This window comes from Solanum dulcamara, chromosome 10 (genome assembly GCF_947179165.1).
Source record: "Solanum dulcamara chromosome 10, daSolDulc1.2, whole genome shotgun sequence".
Classification (NCBI taxonomy): domain Eukaryota; kingdom Viridiplantae; phylum Streptophyta; class Magnoliopsida; order Solanales; family Solanaceae; genus Solanum; species Solanum dulcamara.
The window spans coordinates 73,667,087-73,685,501 of NC_077246.1; the positions used below are offsets into that span (position 1 = coordinate 73,667,087).

At 36.0% G+C, this 18,415-nt stretch overlaps 1 protein-coding gene and 1 pseudogene across 1 annotated transcript; both read right to left on the reverse strand.

Moving 5' to 3' along the window:
- Nucleotides 1–232: 232 nt before the first annotated feature.
- Nucleotides 233–4,997, reverse strand: LOC129871524 (ribosome biogenesis protein BRX1 homolog 2-like; annotated as a pseudogene).
- An 866-nt stretch (nucleotides 4,998–5,863) lies between these two features.
- Nucleotides 5,864–17,856, reverse strand: LOC129870056 (uncharacterized). The gene is made up of 11 exons (XM_055944636.1): nucleotides 15,097–17,856; nucleotides 14,660–14,899; nucleotides 14,086–14,215; nucleotides 11,281–11,433; nucleotides 10,926–11,152; nucleotides 10,766–10,835; nucleotides 10,379–10,585; nucleotides 8,289–8,527; nucleotides 7,355–7,433; nucleotides 7,131–7,271; nucleotides 5,864–6,666 (listed from the first exon to the last, which is right to left on the reverse strand). Exons 1-11 carry the CDS (start codon nucleotides 17,655–17,657, stop codon nucleotides 6,442–6,444), a joined length of 4,272 nt encoding a protein of 1,423 aa, XP_055800611.1. The 5' UTR covers nucleotides 17,658–17,856; the 3' UTR covers nucleotides 5,864–6,441.
- Between the last annotated feature and the right edge of the window lie 559 nt (nucleotides 17,857–18,415).

Consider the following 18,415-nt stretch of genomic DNA (forward strand, 5'->3'; position numbering starts at 1 on the left):
CACGCATGGATCGAAACTCGATGCATAATGAGCCTTCTTCACTTTTACCCTTCTCCACGTAAATATTAAGCTTTTGTCTGGTAGGATTCGGTTTGAAAAGCTCAGGGCAAAAAGACATTACTTTCAACCAATCCAATAAACTACATGATGTATTTTTGTGGATTAAAACCTGGAAGTTCAATCCTGGGAAGAAGTACAATGCCAGAGAATTGACAATGGCAAGGCATGTAGCTTCTTATTGCACCATAAAAAAGGGGCATCCTTACACTTCCCTACAATAATTTTGCATAGAATACATTCTGACTAGGCAGAAAATCAGGAGATAGTTTACTTCAAATGTTCGAAAAGGATCATAATTCTAGCAATACAAAACTTATGGGGCATGTGTTCATCGTCCTGGATCTCGAGTACCCCGTGTTGGCCAACAAGTTGTCACTCTTTCCACATATCGACAAATTCATCCACCTCCATAGGATTAGACAACTGATGTATCTTTCTCCTGGTCTTCGCTTTGACTTTCTTTGCATATTTGCCAGCCTTCTGTTTTTTCTCTAGTGATCGGATCTGGAGCAATGTGAAAAGATAAACATTAGTAACTGGACTTAAAAGTCAGTTCTTACGCAATACAAAACAAATCTTTGCTCATAGGAAAAGCAGCAGCCGGCAAGCAGAAAAACAAATCTCTGCTCATAGGGATGAATCTTACCTGATTGGGTGCAACGTAAAATGGGTTCTCATAAAGTGTAGGGCCTCCAAAGCTACCACCAAAGATCTTGATTGGATTCAAGAAAAAACTTGGACCAAACTACATACATAAAAACACAACTTCAATATCAAACATGATGGTTTCTCTAGGACTATTCATAGTTTGATTACAAACCTCAACAAGTGTCATCTTTTCCAGGTCCCCACGGTCTATTTTCTGTGTTCCTTCATTTTGAGGACATGATATCTGCTCCAGAGAGTCAACAAGTGGTTTGACAAAAGGTTACAATACTTGGTATAGATATAAAGAGAACCTTAAGATATGACAGAAGCCTTTGTTACTACAAAGGAAAAAAGAAGTAACAGAAGGCTTTGAGGTGAATGATACTTCCTATAAGACATCCTTTTCCCCTTGTAGCTAATAAATCAAATCTTATATGTCCGCAGATACTTGGCATGCAATTTTTACCCCTACCAAATAGACCACCACTAAAATTTGATTAGGAAGTTGAGGGTAGAACTATGGACTTCCTCTTCCACAAAACACAAGTGTAGTTGTAGTGTGGGTTAAATGGCAGAAAACTTACATATCCATGGATTTTAAGACTAATCATATCAGATGATCTCATGTATCACTTCTACTTCCTACATTCATGACTGAAAGACTTCTCTTTGTTCCTTTCTACATTTGTTTTTCTGGCTATACCAGTTCTCAACCTCTAATATTGGCTGAGAAATTATATTATCCTTTTGGACCATAATGGAGGTCACTGAATTTTCCTCTGTTTTGTGTTTTGAGGAATCTTTACATAATGTATATGTTTTTTCGTGAAAGAGAGGAAAAGGGCAAGGATTTCACAATAGCTGGAACTCGAAGGATGAGGATTGAACAACCTATAGCCTACCCAAGAAATAATTTCCTACCGGAGGACAAAAGGGAAATACTTGAAGCACACTTTGCTATGGGCAAGAGATGGACCATACAAAGAACTCATTTCTTTAAGAGAGAGCAATACTCACAATGCAGACAGTTTACTGAGGTATGAGTAGTAACGAACCTGGTAATTACGGAACCACACGTGGTCATCTACAATTGAAAACACAATTACATGATCATAGAAAGGTTTGGATTTCCGGTGATCCTTTGGGGTTCCAAAAATCTGATGAAACGAAAGAAAAAGGATGTATTAGAATGTCATCAAATATAGTAAGTAATGATGTCACGAGAAAGCTAAAAACTTACAGAGGGATTTACATAATGGATAATAAATGCAACTCAAACAAATAACCTATTGCATTTGAACCTTCAACCTCTAAAGAAACAGATTCAACAATTTATTTTTTTACGAAAATGCTCTAACCATCACTTAATTTGAATAGCAAGAACACGTTGAAGAGTCACTGCAAGCAACCAACTTGAATAAAACAAAAGGAGTGGAAACCAAATAAGTTCTTCTATATGACTACAACAGCCAAACTTCTTCAGTAAAAACAACATCTTAAATAGACCAAACAACTTTAGTCAAGTAAAAGGAGGTTTTCTGCTTCAGCCTTCTTAGAGGATGGAATAACTTATAGTTTAGCTAAACATAATAGGCAAAAACTGAAAAAGTACTATAAATATCAACTGTCTACATTTAGTAACGAGGAATTATTACAAAGATTAATGCTCTGAACGAGGTCAAATTACCTGCATGAACATTTCTTTCAAAAGCTTCCAGTGAGGCTGTTTATCAAAATTGCTTGAGAAAGTCAAAATAGGACGTGAACCCTTCAAGTGATTTCTAGTAAGTTTTAATTCTTCCATCATGTGCACTTCAACAACAAAAGGAGAAGTAGAATAAGTTGGACCTTTCCTCATTCAAGAGAATATCACAAGTGAGGTGAAAAATGTATTTTCAGTTGCCATACAATTTCAATCGTATCCCACTTATACATGAACATCAGAACATGATTGATAAAAAGCATCTACTTGATTACCTGCATTGACTAAAAAACTTCACAGATGGACCATTGGGGCATTTGGCCATCCACAAGTAGAGGTCTTTTACCTTTCGGCACTGAAAATAAGAAAATAGAACATATATAAAAGCAAAAATAGGATAACCATAAAAAAACAGAAGTGATGAACCATAGCTTCTAAAGGATAAAAACCAAAAATGTCATTCAGCAGAATTTCTATTTATTATAGCCAAAACAACTACAGACGCAACTCAATAAATCACACATTAAGTATATTTTCTAGAACAATAAGTCCTAAAGCCTCTATTTGACAAAATGATATGCCTATGGTATTCTCTACAACCACTCAAACAGCCTCTGGTATCTGCCATGAGGTAATTTCAAGAGGCTGTCCTGCTCACACCAGAGAAAATGAACTTGCCTAATATTTCATCCTTCCCCAGGTTACTCAATCCAAAAGATAAGTCCTTCAAAATCTGGGCATCTGATCATTAAGCCAAGCTATTGTATAGCTGTGACGGTGCATTTTGGGGATGATTTCACCAGGGTGGAGAAGGCAAACAGTGGTGGGAAAATTTGGTTGCCTATGAAAGAGGTATAATCTTTTATAATGAATGTCCACGCTGGTAATGAGCTTAAGATGTACCTGGTGCACATGGATGTCCATCTTTTGAATGATTCAGCACATTATTTTATGATTTTAATCTTTTTATTAGGTGCATCTAGAACTGGAGACATCGACAGGATACATATGACTAGTCCAATTGATATTAGATAGTTGTAGGCTTCACCAAGAACAACCTACAGTTTTTTTAAATAACCAGGAGTAATCTAAACTTCACATTGTATATGCATCTTTGGAGTACAAGTGGTTTAACAAAATGCATTGTTTGAATTATTTTTAACAAAGAGGGTAAAAGAGAGTACAAAAATTACCAATCAAATAAAACAAAGAGAGAAAGGTCAGAAAGTGAAATCTAAAACCTCATATGAACTACAGTCAAAATGTAAAAAAAGTAACCGCAAGTGATTCAATCAGGAGTAAGAATAATGAGCATTAATATTATGTCATTAGCTTTGTGTAGTACAAATATCTTGTTTGGTGCACTTTTTCAACCTATGTATAAATGCATAGGCTCTATTTGGCATAATGCTATTTATAACTAACACATAGTAAATCATGGTATTAGCAATGCAAGGTTTTTTAATGCATGCTTTAGCATGATTAAAAACATAATTGTCCCTCAAAAGTCTTTTCCACAGTATTTTTGCAGAGTATTTTTGAAAATAAATACTTTTTTAGAAATTATTTTAGGCATGTTATTTTATAATACACCAAACCACAACCAAACCGCGCATAAGAAATAATCTCATCATATCTTATATCACTATTATCAATGATGACATTACTTATACACCCTAATAATTAAAATTCTTATACACCCTAACAAACAACCACTTATAATGTATGCTAAAAAACATCAAGTTCAATTAACACCAAAATAAAATTTTCACACGCAAACTGAAAAATAAAAAACAACAAGATACTTCAAAGAACAAGCAAGACGAACAACTCTTCAACTCAACTAGCTCATTCAATGTTGCACCTTTAGCATCTTTAGACTCCACCTTGTTATCTTTCTTACAGTGAGGCAAAAGAGACACCAAATTCAACATTAAATGCCGATACCTAAAATAAACCGAAATCAACAAAAACCCAACAAACAAAAATCAATCTTTTTATCATTTACAACGACCCTTTTGACTAACAAGCAAGAAAAAAACAATCTTTTTGATACCTAAAGTACACCAAAATCAACAAAAAATCAATCTTTTTGATCATTTACATAAACCCTTTTGACTAAATAGCAAGAAAAAACGAACCTGTAGCTAATACGACGAGAACAAGTAACCAAAACTTTCTCTTTATTTCTAAAAGTAACTACTGAACTCTCTTTTTTTTCTTCAGTAGAACCATCTTTAAAACCTAAAAGAGTTCTCTTAGGCCTTTCTATTGCAGTTTCTTCTTTAGCCGTAGCCTCTGTTTCTGCATGCTTCCGCTTTTTTCCCATGGAAAATCTTGAAGAATTTGCTTCAGAAGGAATGGCGGCAGGGGTTTTAGGGAGAACTAGGATTGTATTTGTGTTTGTAAAGGATTTCAAATTTGGGCTTTCTTTTTAGGCATGCTAAGGTAATGGGCTACTAGAACTTTAGGGAGAATTAGGATTGTATTTGTGGTGGTGGTTGGCCGGAACTGTAGCCGGAGAGATTGTGAGAGTAACCGGACATTTTTTTTCCGCCGGAGAAGCTTCAATTTTTTGTGAAGTGATTTTTAGAAAAACAAAATGGTGCATTTCATATAAATATACTTACACCTTGTTTGGACGGTTGTTAAGTATTGCAAGTCTATTTTGATTGAAAATTAAATAAAAATATTGTTATATAATGATGAAAGATTTATTTTATGTAACGATTAACTTGATGTAATTGTATCGTTAGATATATTATTACATAATAATGAAAAGTCTCATTTTATGTAACGAGAATTGAAATAATTACGTTGTTATCTTTTTTCCCCCTCATTTTAATTTTGCTTTCAAGAGTTCTGTTTTATTTATTAACTCCGTAGATTTTGAAATTATATAAGTGAATGTAAAAATTGTCAGCGTTCTATTCGAGACGAAGTACTTGTCGTCCCAAAACAAAAAGAATGGGGAAAAGGGCTCTAAAAAGCATTGTTTGTGATATTATTGACATGCAACATTAAATATGGACGTGAATGATATAATATTTACAAATGTTTATTTATCAAAATAGTAATGCATAATAGGATACGATATATTATGAAATTAGGTGTGACAACCTTCCAAACAAGCTATTAGGGGAGTGCAGAATATAGGTCTGAAATTGGATATTATTAGGAATTTGCCACTCTAATATTATGATTATAACGTGGGATTGCGCAAATGACACGTACAAAACTACAAAGCCTTAATATTTATTGTTGACTCTTTATGCCACGTCAATTTTAATAATTGAGTTGTTTTAAATTTATTCAAAAAAGTCATTTACAACTTACAACTTTTACTTGTAAGTCCATTCAAACAGGCCCTCACAGAGAAAAAGAAACAGAAATAGTTAATGAAATACGAGATAACTTATTAATAATAATAATAAAAGTAGAAACAAAGAAGTTGATAGACAAATTAACCACTTTCATATATACATGAGCAAAATTTGATGTTAATTCTTATTATATGTTTGAGTAACTTACACACATCTCGATTTTTTTCGAGTTCCTTAAAAATGGGCTCAAAAAAGGAAGGGCGCTTTCGGGGAGAACCAAAGGGAAGTTCAGCTCCACTCTAAAAGGCAAAATAAAGAAAATAAATATTTATTATTTTTTTGCTAAATTTTCCAACAGCTCCACTGGGCAAGCAGATGCCAAACTAATAAAAGCTTCATCTTTGGAAAAAGGAAACTTGACGGAATGTCCAGGGGCAAATCGGTCACTAAGATAGAATTGGTGTCGACAACAGTTCTTGCTTAGCAGGATCAGGTCACCAGCCCATGACATAGTTTAAAGACAGATCCATTCGATTCCTTAACTTTTCGAGGACTCCTTCATTTTCAATTTTTCCAACCTTGGTTTCGTAGGATCAAGTCAGAAAGATTGAGAAAAAAGAATCACCTGATCTAATTCATTCTCAATAGCCACGAGATGATCATCGAGGCTACAAGCACCATCAATCTGTAGAAGATGCACAACTTTTTTTACCATCTGGGATGTGATTCTCCATAGGTTCTCCAATACTCTTGCCCATAGTGCCTACTACTATTACCAAATGGAGATCTATGAAAGTTAGATTGTCTTCTAGACCAGTTGGTCCTCTCAAATGGAGAAGAGTAAGAATCAGAAGGTCTGCAAGAACCGCTGTTTCTCGCACCTTCCCTTTGAATATCCCACATTTCTTCTTCTTCTAAATCGTGCTTTGCACGCTGCAAAGCAGAAATAATAATACACAAGTTAGTAACTTACCCACACAGGAGCTATGTTGCTCGGACCCTCCAAAAATACCTCAGGAGGCATGTGGGATCCTCCAAAAGTAGTTGGAGGATCCGACACGGGTGCAGAAGCATTTTTGGGAAGTCCGGGCAACATAGCACAGGAGAAACATAAACCCTTTCCCAATTTATCTTTACCAATTTTTATTTGTCCCTAAAGTATACATCTTTCTTAAAATGGCAGTTTACATATAATAAAGCAACTACTTTGGGTAAAATTTTGAATTTTGTGCGACATTTTTATAGATTCTCCTTTTTCTAACGACATAAATCATAATCATCAAGAATATTCTACTGGATGTTAAAAGTCTAAATCTGCATGGCATACACATGCAGCTTGCAAAGCTAGTAAGATGACAGTGCTGGAGAAGCATATGATCAAATTATCAATAGTGTACCTTGTTGGAATTTGAGAGAACTGCATATGCCTCCCCAATCAACTTGAATAGCCTATCAGCATCATTGCGAACAGTCTCAGAGATCTCTTTCCACAACCCTCCATCATCCACGGCATCACTCCTTGCCAAAATTTGACCCGCCTACATAAACAATATAATGATTAATGAGTACACTATCAACTATTAATTCAACCTCTGAACTCTAAAAAGCATGCGACTTGGACCTTGTCAGGATGATGTCTGAGGGCTGCTTTCCTATATGCCTTCTTGATGTCAGATTCTGTATCAGATGACTTGATTCCCCTGCCAAAGAGAGTTTAAGGTCACAGATATCTCAAATGCATAAGAATATTTCACAGATGTTCAGAAAGCAAAGGTTACAAGAGGTACACACTAGCTCTAGCTAAACACACACCGGAGTATCATCCACCAGATGCAAGATCTTCAGGTCAGAAACATTGACAATGTGAATCTGGTATATTTCAATGTAGAACAACCAGTTTCTCAACTTCAAATAGTCAAATTTTAACAGAGGAAACTTCTTCATGGAAAGTGAAGTAATACTACATCAAATGCAAGAAGTGAATGCACACTTTGTATCAGAGAAGTACTGCACCAACCACATAAAAGCAGAACATGTATTTTAAGACTAGACACAAAGACGCAAGTAGCCAGTAGGTATTTGCTTTCTCATTGCATAAAATAGCAGTTTTAGGACCATCGCAAAAATGTTTCAAAGCATTCCTTCTACCGAACACCACTCTTATGTGATTGGATTAGTACAATAGTAGAGACACAACTATTATAATAAATCATGCCAGATTACACTTAAAAATTGGCTAAAATTAGACCTGAAAAAGTGAACAATATACGAGACAAAGGAAGCATATTACAAGAGTTCAAGTATCAGAAACGGGAGATAATATATATTTTCATGTACAATTGAAAACTTACAATTGAAAGTGCTATGTAATGCAGGGACAATGAAGAAACAAGGACATTCGACTTGGAAAGGATGGAATGCCAAATAACAGCAAAGAATGACAAGCCTCATACAGTCGCGTTCAATTCATTTATTCTCATTGAAAAGTTTCTCGTTTTATCAAAATTTTATCTATGAAGGAATTCAATGGTAATTGGAATGAGATTGGAACTTACAAAATAAGATAAAGATCCAATGACGTTCCTCTCTTAGCCTTCTCCTGAATTGACGAAAGCTGCCGACGAGTTCGCTTTGCTTCTTTAGCACTGCTTCCATTTGACTTATCCAGCGCCTCAGATTGTCGAGTCCTTTCTTGTGATTGAGCTTCCTGAAGGGATATGAGCCTCTCAAGATCATTTACAGCATGCCCATAGTCTCTAATCATCTCATGTAAGGTAGCCCTCCTTGAAACAGCCTGCCAAATTTAGAAGACCGAGCAGATCAGTTAAAAGTCCACTTCAGACACAAAATAACTAAGATGGCTGTGACAATATGGACAGCATAATTAATGTTACAATCTCGAGGAGCAGCTCCCTATAATTAATGTTACACCAAATTTGCGTTGTAAATCAATAGTAGAGCATCCAAGATAAACTACAACTGGGAGGACTTAAAATCTTAACTGACACCACAACTTCCGCAAATATCACCATTTTTACCTGTTACAAGTTATTTTCCACAAAGTGATGATGCATGTCAACCTAACTGAAAACGTTAAATATCTAGTAAAAATCTTCTGCAGTTTTGGTGTTTTCTTTTCCTGCTTCTGCTGTATATGTTGATCCAGTGTTTATATAGTGGAGATACAATAAATTGTTTTTATTCTAAGCCCTGAGGATGCAGAGGCTGAGAACTTTGGCTGTTTCTTTTAAAACATAGATTCATATGTTTTTTTAAAAAAGGTGAAAATAACATGACAAAAATGATATTACATGACTTACTGAAGATAAGAATTAGGAAATTATTAATAGAGAATGATAATAAATATTTTAATCTGCCAGTTGGAGGAAATCACAATCTCAGGGTGCTTTTCTGAAACTTGCCACAGGATAAATGAGTTAACCAATCTCTCTCATTTTCTACCCTATGGAAAATCCGTACAAGAAAATCTCCATAAAAAGGCAATTCTTAAATCAAATCTAAAATATAATGCTGTCCTATTTTTCTATTCTCCTTTATAGTTGAGAACTTTCAGGAGGAAAAAAGGAGGAAGAGAGAATGTGCGTTCAAATCCAGGTATGGCCTTGTGAGCTTAGTTGTCCAGCAGACTCTTACACCAGTTATGGCCGCCCCCCACAAGGAAACAATCTACGGAGCATCCTTTCGAACAATCAGCTAACAGAAGCAGTAAAATATTTTTCTGTTAAGTATGTAAGCAATTGGGAAGTGATGTAGAGAGTTGGCTTACAGTCAACTACTACTTCTCAAAATTACTTTTGGTGATTTTTGGAGGGGAGAACAAAGCTAGCCTTTTGGAATACAGAACCTAACAGCAACTGAAAAAAAATCTTACGTTCCTATTATTTTACATTCAAATTAATTTTGACGTTTAGTTTTTTTTCTTTTTTTTGTGTGTGTGTAATTGGGGAGAGGGGTTCAAAACAATAATTTTTTTGATTGGTAAACAAGAGATTTTATAAATAGGATAAAATCAGACACCAAGAAGGTGATCGGGAAGTACAAGGTTGGGCAGTCCCCAAATGCTAAAATAACAGAAAAAGGGGATAACCTCTATACAAAAGAACCTACTCGTGAAACGAGTTAATGACGTCTATCAGTTTGTGTGTCTCATATACATCCTGGAGTTTACACCAAAAAAGCTAGCATATACACACTTAATATTTCATCTCATGCAGAGTGATTGCTTTGCCCTACAAACACCAAGAATTCCTTCCTCTCCATAGAACCCAACACACACATGCTGGAACAGAGAAAGTTCTCGCTGAAGTTTGTATTCATTCTCTAATCCTAATACTTGCTCCTTTGTAGGAGTGGTGACTGCTACTCCAATAAACAATGTCTAATAAGGTGAAGACATGGAAACATAGCAAAGGCCTCAAGATTACTAGCATTGTTACTCTTCCTGTTGCATTACGGCTTAACAGATTGTAAAACTATCCAGATCTATTAAGTTCCCGCTCACAATATCCTTACTGACACCTTATTTAAGGTTTCATTTAAAAAGAAAGGGAACTTACTAAAGGTTATCGAAGATAGTTAGAAAGAGAAAAGCAAAAGACTGCTTAGAGCATGTTAGCAAACAAACCTTTGTGTAGTTCTTGTCAAGAGCAATGGCAAGACTGCAATCTGCAATGGCATCAACAATTTGACCAAGAGCTTGGTGAGCAGCAGCTCGATTGCTGAAACAGATAGCTGCAAAAGGACGTGACTCAACACTGCTGGATATAGCAGCAGTATAATGTTCAATAGCTTCCATATATTTTCCAGATTTAAATGCCTCGTTTCCGGCTTTCTGTTTTAGAGAGGAAAACAATAAACTACTTCAGAAAAGCTAGTTGAAGCAGAATCAAACTGAAGAAAACACTTACAAGAACGAATGTGGAATTGTACAACCGAAAAGACGAGGAACAAATAGTCAATAATTTTGGTCAACCCAATACCAGATAGAATCCTAAAACAACAGGTAAAATACCTTGCAATGCAAAAGTTCACGAATAGTGGCTGCTAGAGGAGATGATGATTCCTGGGTCATGATTCCAGATCTACAGAAAGGTTGAGCAAATTACTCAATAATATTCCTGAAAGAAGAGGAGGAAGAGAATTGAAGATGCTTCTTGAAAGTTCAGGTTTACCTTTTCCCAACAGAAACCATTTTCTCTTGTTTCTCAATTAAGTCAAGGGCCATCTCAAGCTTTCCAAGATGGAAGTGCGCCCTGGACTTGAGGAGCCATCTCCAAAGCATCAAAGAGGAGCTTTTGCTATCGACATAATTTAAGTTTATGAAGTCAGAAGTAAAGTTCTTTTCAGCAATATCAAGAGAATTTTCGCACAGCTCAATCACTTCATTATACATCTGCAGCTGTAAAATATTACAGTAATGGCACACAGAATTCAGAATCAAGTTGCAATAAGTTTTTACGTTTTATAAGCTACCTAGTTTAAAAAGAAAAAGATATTCAAAATTTATAATAGCACACTACCACACACCTTGCAAAGAGCCTCTCCTTTCATTTCAAGTAACTTTTCTGAATAGCAGCTGATAGACAAGGCTTCATTGGTAATTCCAAGTGCAATTTTTCCTGCATCTGGAGTTCTTTGTTGCAAAAGTTCGGCACAGCGATGCAAATGTTCAGATACTTTCTGCCACCAATAAGTAACCCCATCAGAAGTTCACCAAGATAATATTAATTTTGTAGCACACTCTATGCGGGATAACAATCCAGGAACTAAAACAACAAAATCACACATTTGTCCTTCTCCAAGGATTTTAACCCAATTCTTTTAAGAAAGACAATTTTAAAATTGGAAATATATTTTTTTCCAAATTTATCCAGTTTGACCAAACAGATATATTATATTATAAACGAACCAACTTATTCTTGTAGTGTCTAGAAGATGATAGAAATCATCTATTGTTTATGGTGTTTCGGTTATTGCACCAATTTGTTGTTGTTACTATTTCCTTATTAATTGCTATGTTTTCTTCACTATCATTTTTCCTTTTCATACCTACTTTGATTTGTTGTAATCAAGCCGAGGGTTCTACGGAAATAGCCTCTCTACCTCCACAACCACGAGGTAGGGGTAAGCTCTGTGTGCACTCTACCCTCCTCATTCCTCACTTGTGGGATTTCACTGGGTATGTAATTCTAAATGAACCAACTTGATTTCGAACCCAAAGTTGATTTCACTTCCCTTTCTGGGAGGCTACTCCGGCAACTTATGGCAGGAATGTTTGATAACAGTATATTCTATAATGCGGGTTTCAAATCTTACGGCATCACTAGGTGTAAATACAGTGCAGAAACCTAGTGTGAATGGTTCGAGCACAGTTGGAATTTAATGAGGACGGTAAAGGTTAGCGTTAAAGTCTTGGAAGTGGTTAGTTTCAGAATTTATTGAAGCATCGGAGCAGGGGAAAGTAGTTAGGAGATGGAAATTAAAGGACCACTTCTCAGAATTTTATTGTTCTCTTAGATACAATGAAAACAGTAGATACATCAGCTTTATTTCCATTCAAGTACAGACCAAATCTGTCATTATTACACCGGAATCTACATACAAAGGAGGTTGGGAAGATATTGCACACAAAAAAGCAATGTTTATCTATGAGCCAACAGGAGAACAAGAACCACAGAATAACATCGCAAGGCAACTTGGAGGCTCTTTCAAAGAGACCTTCGACAGCAACAGATGGACGACGGAGGCAACAAAGAAGACACAGATTCAAGCTGTAATGATCACATAAGAATCACAGGTGGAATGTTGGCATCGGATAAAGATCTGCTCAATTAGATGTATCGTCGGAAAATTCCAGAATCCATTACAACTCATTACAGGAGACTCCAACCTTTAATGATATGAGGAGATGGGCATGCAATATAGAAAATCAGATGGGTGAGGCCAAGGAATATCGAAGGTATTCTAAAATGCTGAACAGTGTGGCCAATGCAACAGAAAAGGAGGAGAGACGGAAGATTGTCCCAGCATGTATATGGTGGACAAAGAAATCAGAGATGCTTTGAGGGCAAGCAAAACAACTAGCTCTTTATTACTTTTGGTGTAAACAGGAAGTGTTAGCCAAACAAAAGATATTTTTGATGTTTTAGATTATTTGTAACAAAAAGTACAAAGGAACTCGAGTTGTAAGTTTTAGTACTTCTGGAGGGAACTACATTTTTTGATGTAGTATACCTGTGGAGATATTGTTGAAAAGTTACCATTCTCTAAAAAAAAATAAAAGAACAGACACCAACCAATAAAAGTCTATTCACTAAATAATCCCATTATTATTTGATCCCCGTATTATAATCCTGTCACTATATTCCCAGTACAACTTGTTACCCAACCAAACAACCCCCTAAAGGAACCAAAATTTATTTTAAAGGAGGGTCAATTTTCTTTAGCAGATTTACCTCTAGAAGATTAAAGAAAAAGAAAAGATATTATTTTTATCAGAGAAAGAAAAAGAAAAGCTACTGCTCACATTTCTTTAGAACTTTATGTCTGTGCTGAATATTTTGCCCAACAAATATGCCCGAAAGTACTTTGCAATAACTGGTGAAATTCATAAGAATGGGATAGTGTCATATTATAATATTTCTTTTAATTTCATGAAATCAAGGCATATCTTCATCAAAATCTCTTTAATACCTACACTCAAAAAGCACCTCAGGAAAGAAGATTATTGATGTATTGTGCCAACAGATACAATCCTATGCAAAAATCTGTATAGAATAACCACAGTAGCTTAGGGACATGTTACAAACTTAGGAAGTCAAGCTCCTTGTCAACAATGTTGAATGTCTGAAAGTAAGTCCGCAGACCACCACATGTTTCACAACCCCAATATAACTCATTATCAATACCTCCCAATCTTACTAATTAAGCATTTTTTTCATTGAACAGTATTTAGGCATTCCGGAAGAAGAATTTAAGCTAAGCAGATATCATCACTATTGTAAAACAAGTAATTGACAACATCACGAACATTCTCCCATTAATTTAAACTTAATTTGACTAGCATGTCGATTAAGAAGGAAAAGTATAGCAGCAAGAATCAAATTACAGTTAGGGAAGTTTTTAGATGAGAAGAATTTATGCCAAGATTACGGCCACATAGACAAGTAATAGTCTACAACAACAACAACATACCCAATGTAATCTCATAAGAAGTAAAGTCTACATCATTTTGAATAATTGGAATTCCGAAAAAATTGCCATTCAAAGAAATAGGTAAGCACTGGGGCTGGTGGGAGCATCAATTACATGGGAAAAGCAAAAATTGGTCACCTGTGCTTTTTGCAAGCCTTCTGCTGCTTCAATTGTAATTCTCCTATCCAGGCACAAATTCATTCTTGATTCCAAGCAATTGTTGTAATTCTTAATTGCTTCTTCGACCTCACCAAGAACCAGATAACAACTGGCATGCAAAGATTGTCAAGATATATAAGTTTGTGAACAGATAATTCACTCATGAAGGAAAAGATAACAGTCTAATAAAAGAACACACTGCATAGGGTTCAAAACTCAACAGACTTCTTTCTGGAATAAGGAAATTGAAGCAGATGATGATTATACGACACCTAATGATATCACTAGCCCTCATCTTCTATTTTTCTCCATACAGGATCAAAATAAATTGGACCAGATTAAATCCAGGACCTTTGTCTGTTCAAATATCATGTTAAAGTATATGACCATCTCATATAAAAGCTTAAGTTGTTAGAGAGAGTACATTTTTATTTACCTAAGTATGTCTTCAACATTTTCTCTCAGTGTTTATTAATGAAAAAGTAGTTTCTATCAGTGTTAGATATGGAATATTCATGTTATAAACATCAGATGCCACATATAGAACCCTTACTTTGCTGCTCTTAGTTTTACTTTAAGAAAGTGAGGGTCTAAGGCAGCTGCAGATGTACAATCACTGATGGCTTCCCTCATCCTTCTAAGTGACATTCGTGTGGCAGCTCGGTTGCTGTAGCATAACAAAAGAGGCTCAGGGCAAGAGCCTGAAATTTCTGTAGCAGAGACTGATTTGATACCCTTAGTGTATAAATCCTCAGCTTCCGAAAGATTTCCAGCCTTGTAGGCTTGGTTTCCCCTGATACAGATAAAATCATTGTAAATATGAAGGACAAGTTCATAATGCTTAATATCAGGATGTGATAGTTCCAGTAAAAAGTCAGAACACATCCATAATGATGAAACAATTGCAGCAAAATTAGAAAACCGAAAACTCAAAGGAAATCGTGACAATGTATAACAATTCACCAAAGAGTAGCTCAAAGATATTAGCACCTGATCCGCCACTTTTCACAGGCTTCACGGCCATTGAGCCCCAGCATCCCATGGTCTTCGACTGCTTTAGACACATGTATCCCTTTATTTCGCATATGAGATGTAACTCCATTTGGGATGTCTGCTGAACTTTTGCGACCAAAGGAAGAATGTTGAACTGTGTCAGTGGAAAACTCGACTTTTCTGTGATTTAAGTTATTTGAACCACTATCAACTTTCAATTTGTATTTTTTCCTATATTGATGCCTTATGGATGATAACCCATCTTGAGCAGAAGGTGAAGTGTAGGAACTAAAATCTCTCTGAGTATCAGAGTCCTTTTCAGAATCAGTCCCAGAAAATTTCTCATTTCCTTCTCCACATTTCTTGTGAGAGTCATTGAAAACAGGTGTGTCTTTGTTAGCAACCACATCGTCCTTGATTTCAGTTGCCCTGGTAGAATTATCAGCAGAAGTAGAAGAATTTGTATCCTGATATGGTGAAAAATCCATAGGTGAACAACATCCAGGAGACTGATCATTGTGCGTGGAACTGTTTTCGTTGGAAAGATCAGTCTGCGCAGCTAACCTCTGTACCAAGGTTTCTTGCCTCAATGACTTCTTCTTTTTCACTTTTTTGTCCCTCAATCTGCTACTTGTTCCACAACCCAACTTTTCATTCACTCCAGGAAATAAATTAGCACTAAAAGAAAATGATTTACTTGAATTGGACGCACTAAAATCGGAAAAGGACTTCCCAGGTATAAATGGTGTGCTTGGAAAGCTGAATTCTTCTTTCTTCTCATCTCGATGGTCAGAAGGTGCTTCAGGGGTGTCAACTTTGTGCTGGGAACCAAAACTCTCTGGTCTAAATAATGGAAAGGTCATCTTATCCCTCTCAATGTCACTATTCAGATGATTCTGCGGCAATTCACTCGAGACATCAAACTCACTACTAAAATTTATTGGCTGATTTTCTTTCCCAGAGATTCCTGCTGAGAAGCCAAATGAATTTATTTGCTCACTGGAAAGACCAGACTTTGTATGCACTGTTTCTCCAGGCATCCTTTGGTCCTTGCTTCCCTTTAATGAACTAGCAAAAATTTCACCAATTTCAGATGCACAGGCTTTCTTGGCATTTGATTCTCCATCAATGGTATCAGCTTTATCAAAACCAGAGCTACTAACAGGATCTTTTAAATTGACATCCTTGGGCAGATCACAAGAATTACAAGTACCGTTTTCAGTGGAAACATTTGAAGTACTTTGGTTAGATCCAAAAACAAATACATTCTGGAGGGTGACATGTGACTTTTCATTCAAACCATTGGTCTTCTTAGCACCATTAATCGGTGCTGGCTGGCCAATGTTCAATGAATTCATCTCATCGGAGAGTTTATAAATGGGGTTTTTAAGTAAGTCAGTGTCTACAATATTCCTACTACTTGAATCAAACTTGAGCTTCCCATCAGAATCCATGTCACTTTTTGGGGCATTCCAACAACCATTGTGATTTTGGATCTTTCCCCGACTAAAATTCTCCACGTCTTCAGCAACTTTACCATCTTCGTTCACTTTGTTCTTCCCTTTGACGCCACAACCAAAAACAAAAGTGCCATTCAGTTTTGGACCCTGATACTTTGGCCCCCTGTATGCTTCATCTTTATTACACACTCCATTTCCTAAGTCAACGTTAGGTTTACAAGCATCAAAAACAAAGTTAGCATTTACTTTATCTGATTGCAATGTACTTCCATTAGTAACTTCTTCAAAGTGGAAAATACTAGACTGCTCATTTTTATGAGACCCACTCGAGCAATTCCTGACCTCAACACCTTGTGGTTGTCCTACATTGCCACTAGACTTTCTCAGTCCAAATTCCAATTTTGACTCTGAATTTCCACTGCTCTCACAACAGTCAGGCTCCTTATTAGACACATTCAGATAGGACGTCAAGCTGCTCTTATTTGTCCGATCACCATTCTTGCTCTTCGAGTTAAACTTCAAGCTACTGGTGTTATTAGCTCCGAAAACAAAACCCAAATTCTCCAAACTTGAATCCAAACCAGATAAATTCTTACTAGCACCAAAAACAAAACCCTCATTACCATTTTTTCCAATTCTACAGTCCCCCATTCCCTCCACATTCCCAAAAGATTCTCCATTTTTTTTGTTCAACATTTTGCCCGAATTCGCAGCAACATCACTCTTATTAGCACCAAAAACAGCACCTAAACTCTCCAAAATCGTATTCAAAGTAGAATCACTCTTACCAGCACAAAAACCAAAGTTCACATTGTCACTAACCTTGGGTATCGGGTCGACCCGATTAAAACTCGATTCCTTCGGATCGACTTGAGGACCCGATTGTTTCCTCATTTTCACGAGCCTCGGCTTCCTCCTTGATCGAACCGGAAAATCCGAACCTGGTTTGGGAACCGACGATGACATAGGAAAGAAGCAATCAAACCCTGCATCGAGCTTACATCTAGAGGAGGAGTTGGAATCAGCGTTGGTTTTGGATGATTGAACGGATGAACTTACTGAAGATCGGAAATTTGTGGCGGCCGACGACGACGACATAATCCGATGAGATAATTGGTTATCAAAAAAAAAAAAAAATTGGGGATTTAGGGCTTTTGATTCTTTGATTATTTTTTTTTGCTTTGTGATGAATGTTTCTGTGGTTTTGGGTTTTTGTTAAGAGGAGAGCAGGGCAATTAGGGGTTTTAGGTTGAAGTTTGAAGGGTTTTATACTTGGTTAGTCGGGTCGGATTCGATTTATTTTTGTAACACTAATGTTTGAGACGTCTTACATTTGTCTTGATAAGTAACTTTTTAATAAAAATTATTGGTTAATTTCGACGGTCGCTATATTTACTTTAAAAATGATGTATTCTTGCTTGAGCCAGCTCTTTACGAGTTAAAAAATAAATTAAACTTACGTACTCCATTTTTTTTACTATAAAACAAATCTCTAAAACAGTCCAAAAATTGTATCTCTTAATAACTTTCTTAGAATACAATCGTTTAATTAAAAATCTCAACATGCAACTGCCTAACCAAATAAAAACCTCAATAAGCAAGTTGTTAACATACTTGACTCCTTAAGAACCAACATAAGCAAGAACATTATAAAAGTAGGTTGGTCTTGTAGGACATAATACACACTATGTTTTAATTTTCTTTTCTTTTTTTAAAGGAGAGCACAATAAAGAATAGTTTAAATTGTTTGGAAATTCTTTCCTGATAAATGCCTAAATCAATTTAGACAAATTTCGATAAATAAGTTATCAAGTGACTTTTTTCTTTAAGAACTAATCCAATAATGATTATGTTCT

Excerpts from the sequence above, each read along its gene's own strand:
- LOC129870056 (XM_055944636.1), bottom strand. The coding sequence starts at position 17,657 with ATGTCGTCGTCGTCGGCCGCCACAAATTTCCGATCTTCAGTAAGTTCA. Across the intron at positions 11,434-14,085 it reads AAGGCTTGCAAAAAGCACAG|AAAGTATCTGAACATTTGCA; the intron begins GTGACCAATTTT and ends TATTGGTGGCAG. Across the intron at positions 7,272-7,354 it reads TCAGACATCATCCTGACAAG|GCGGGTCAAATTTTGGCAAG; the intron begins GTCCAAGTCGCA and ends TTGTTTATGTAG.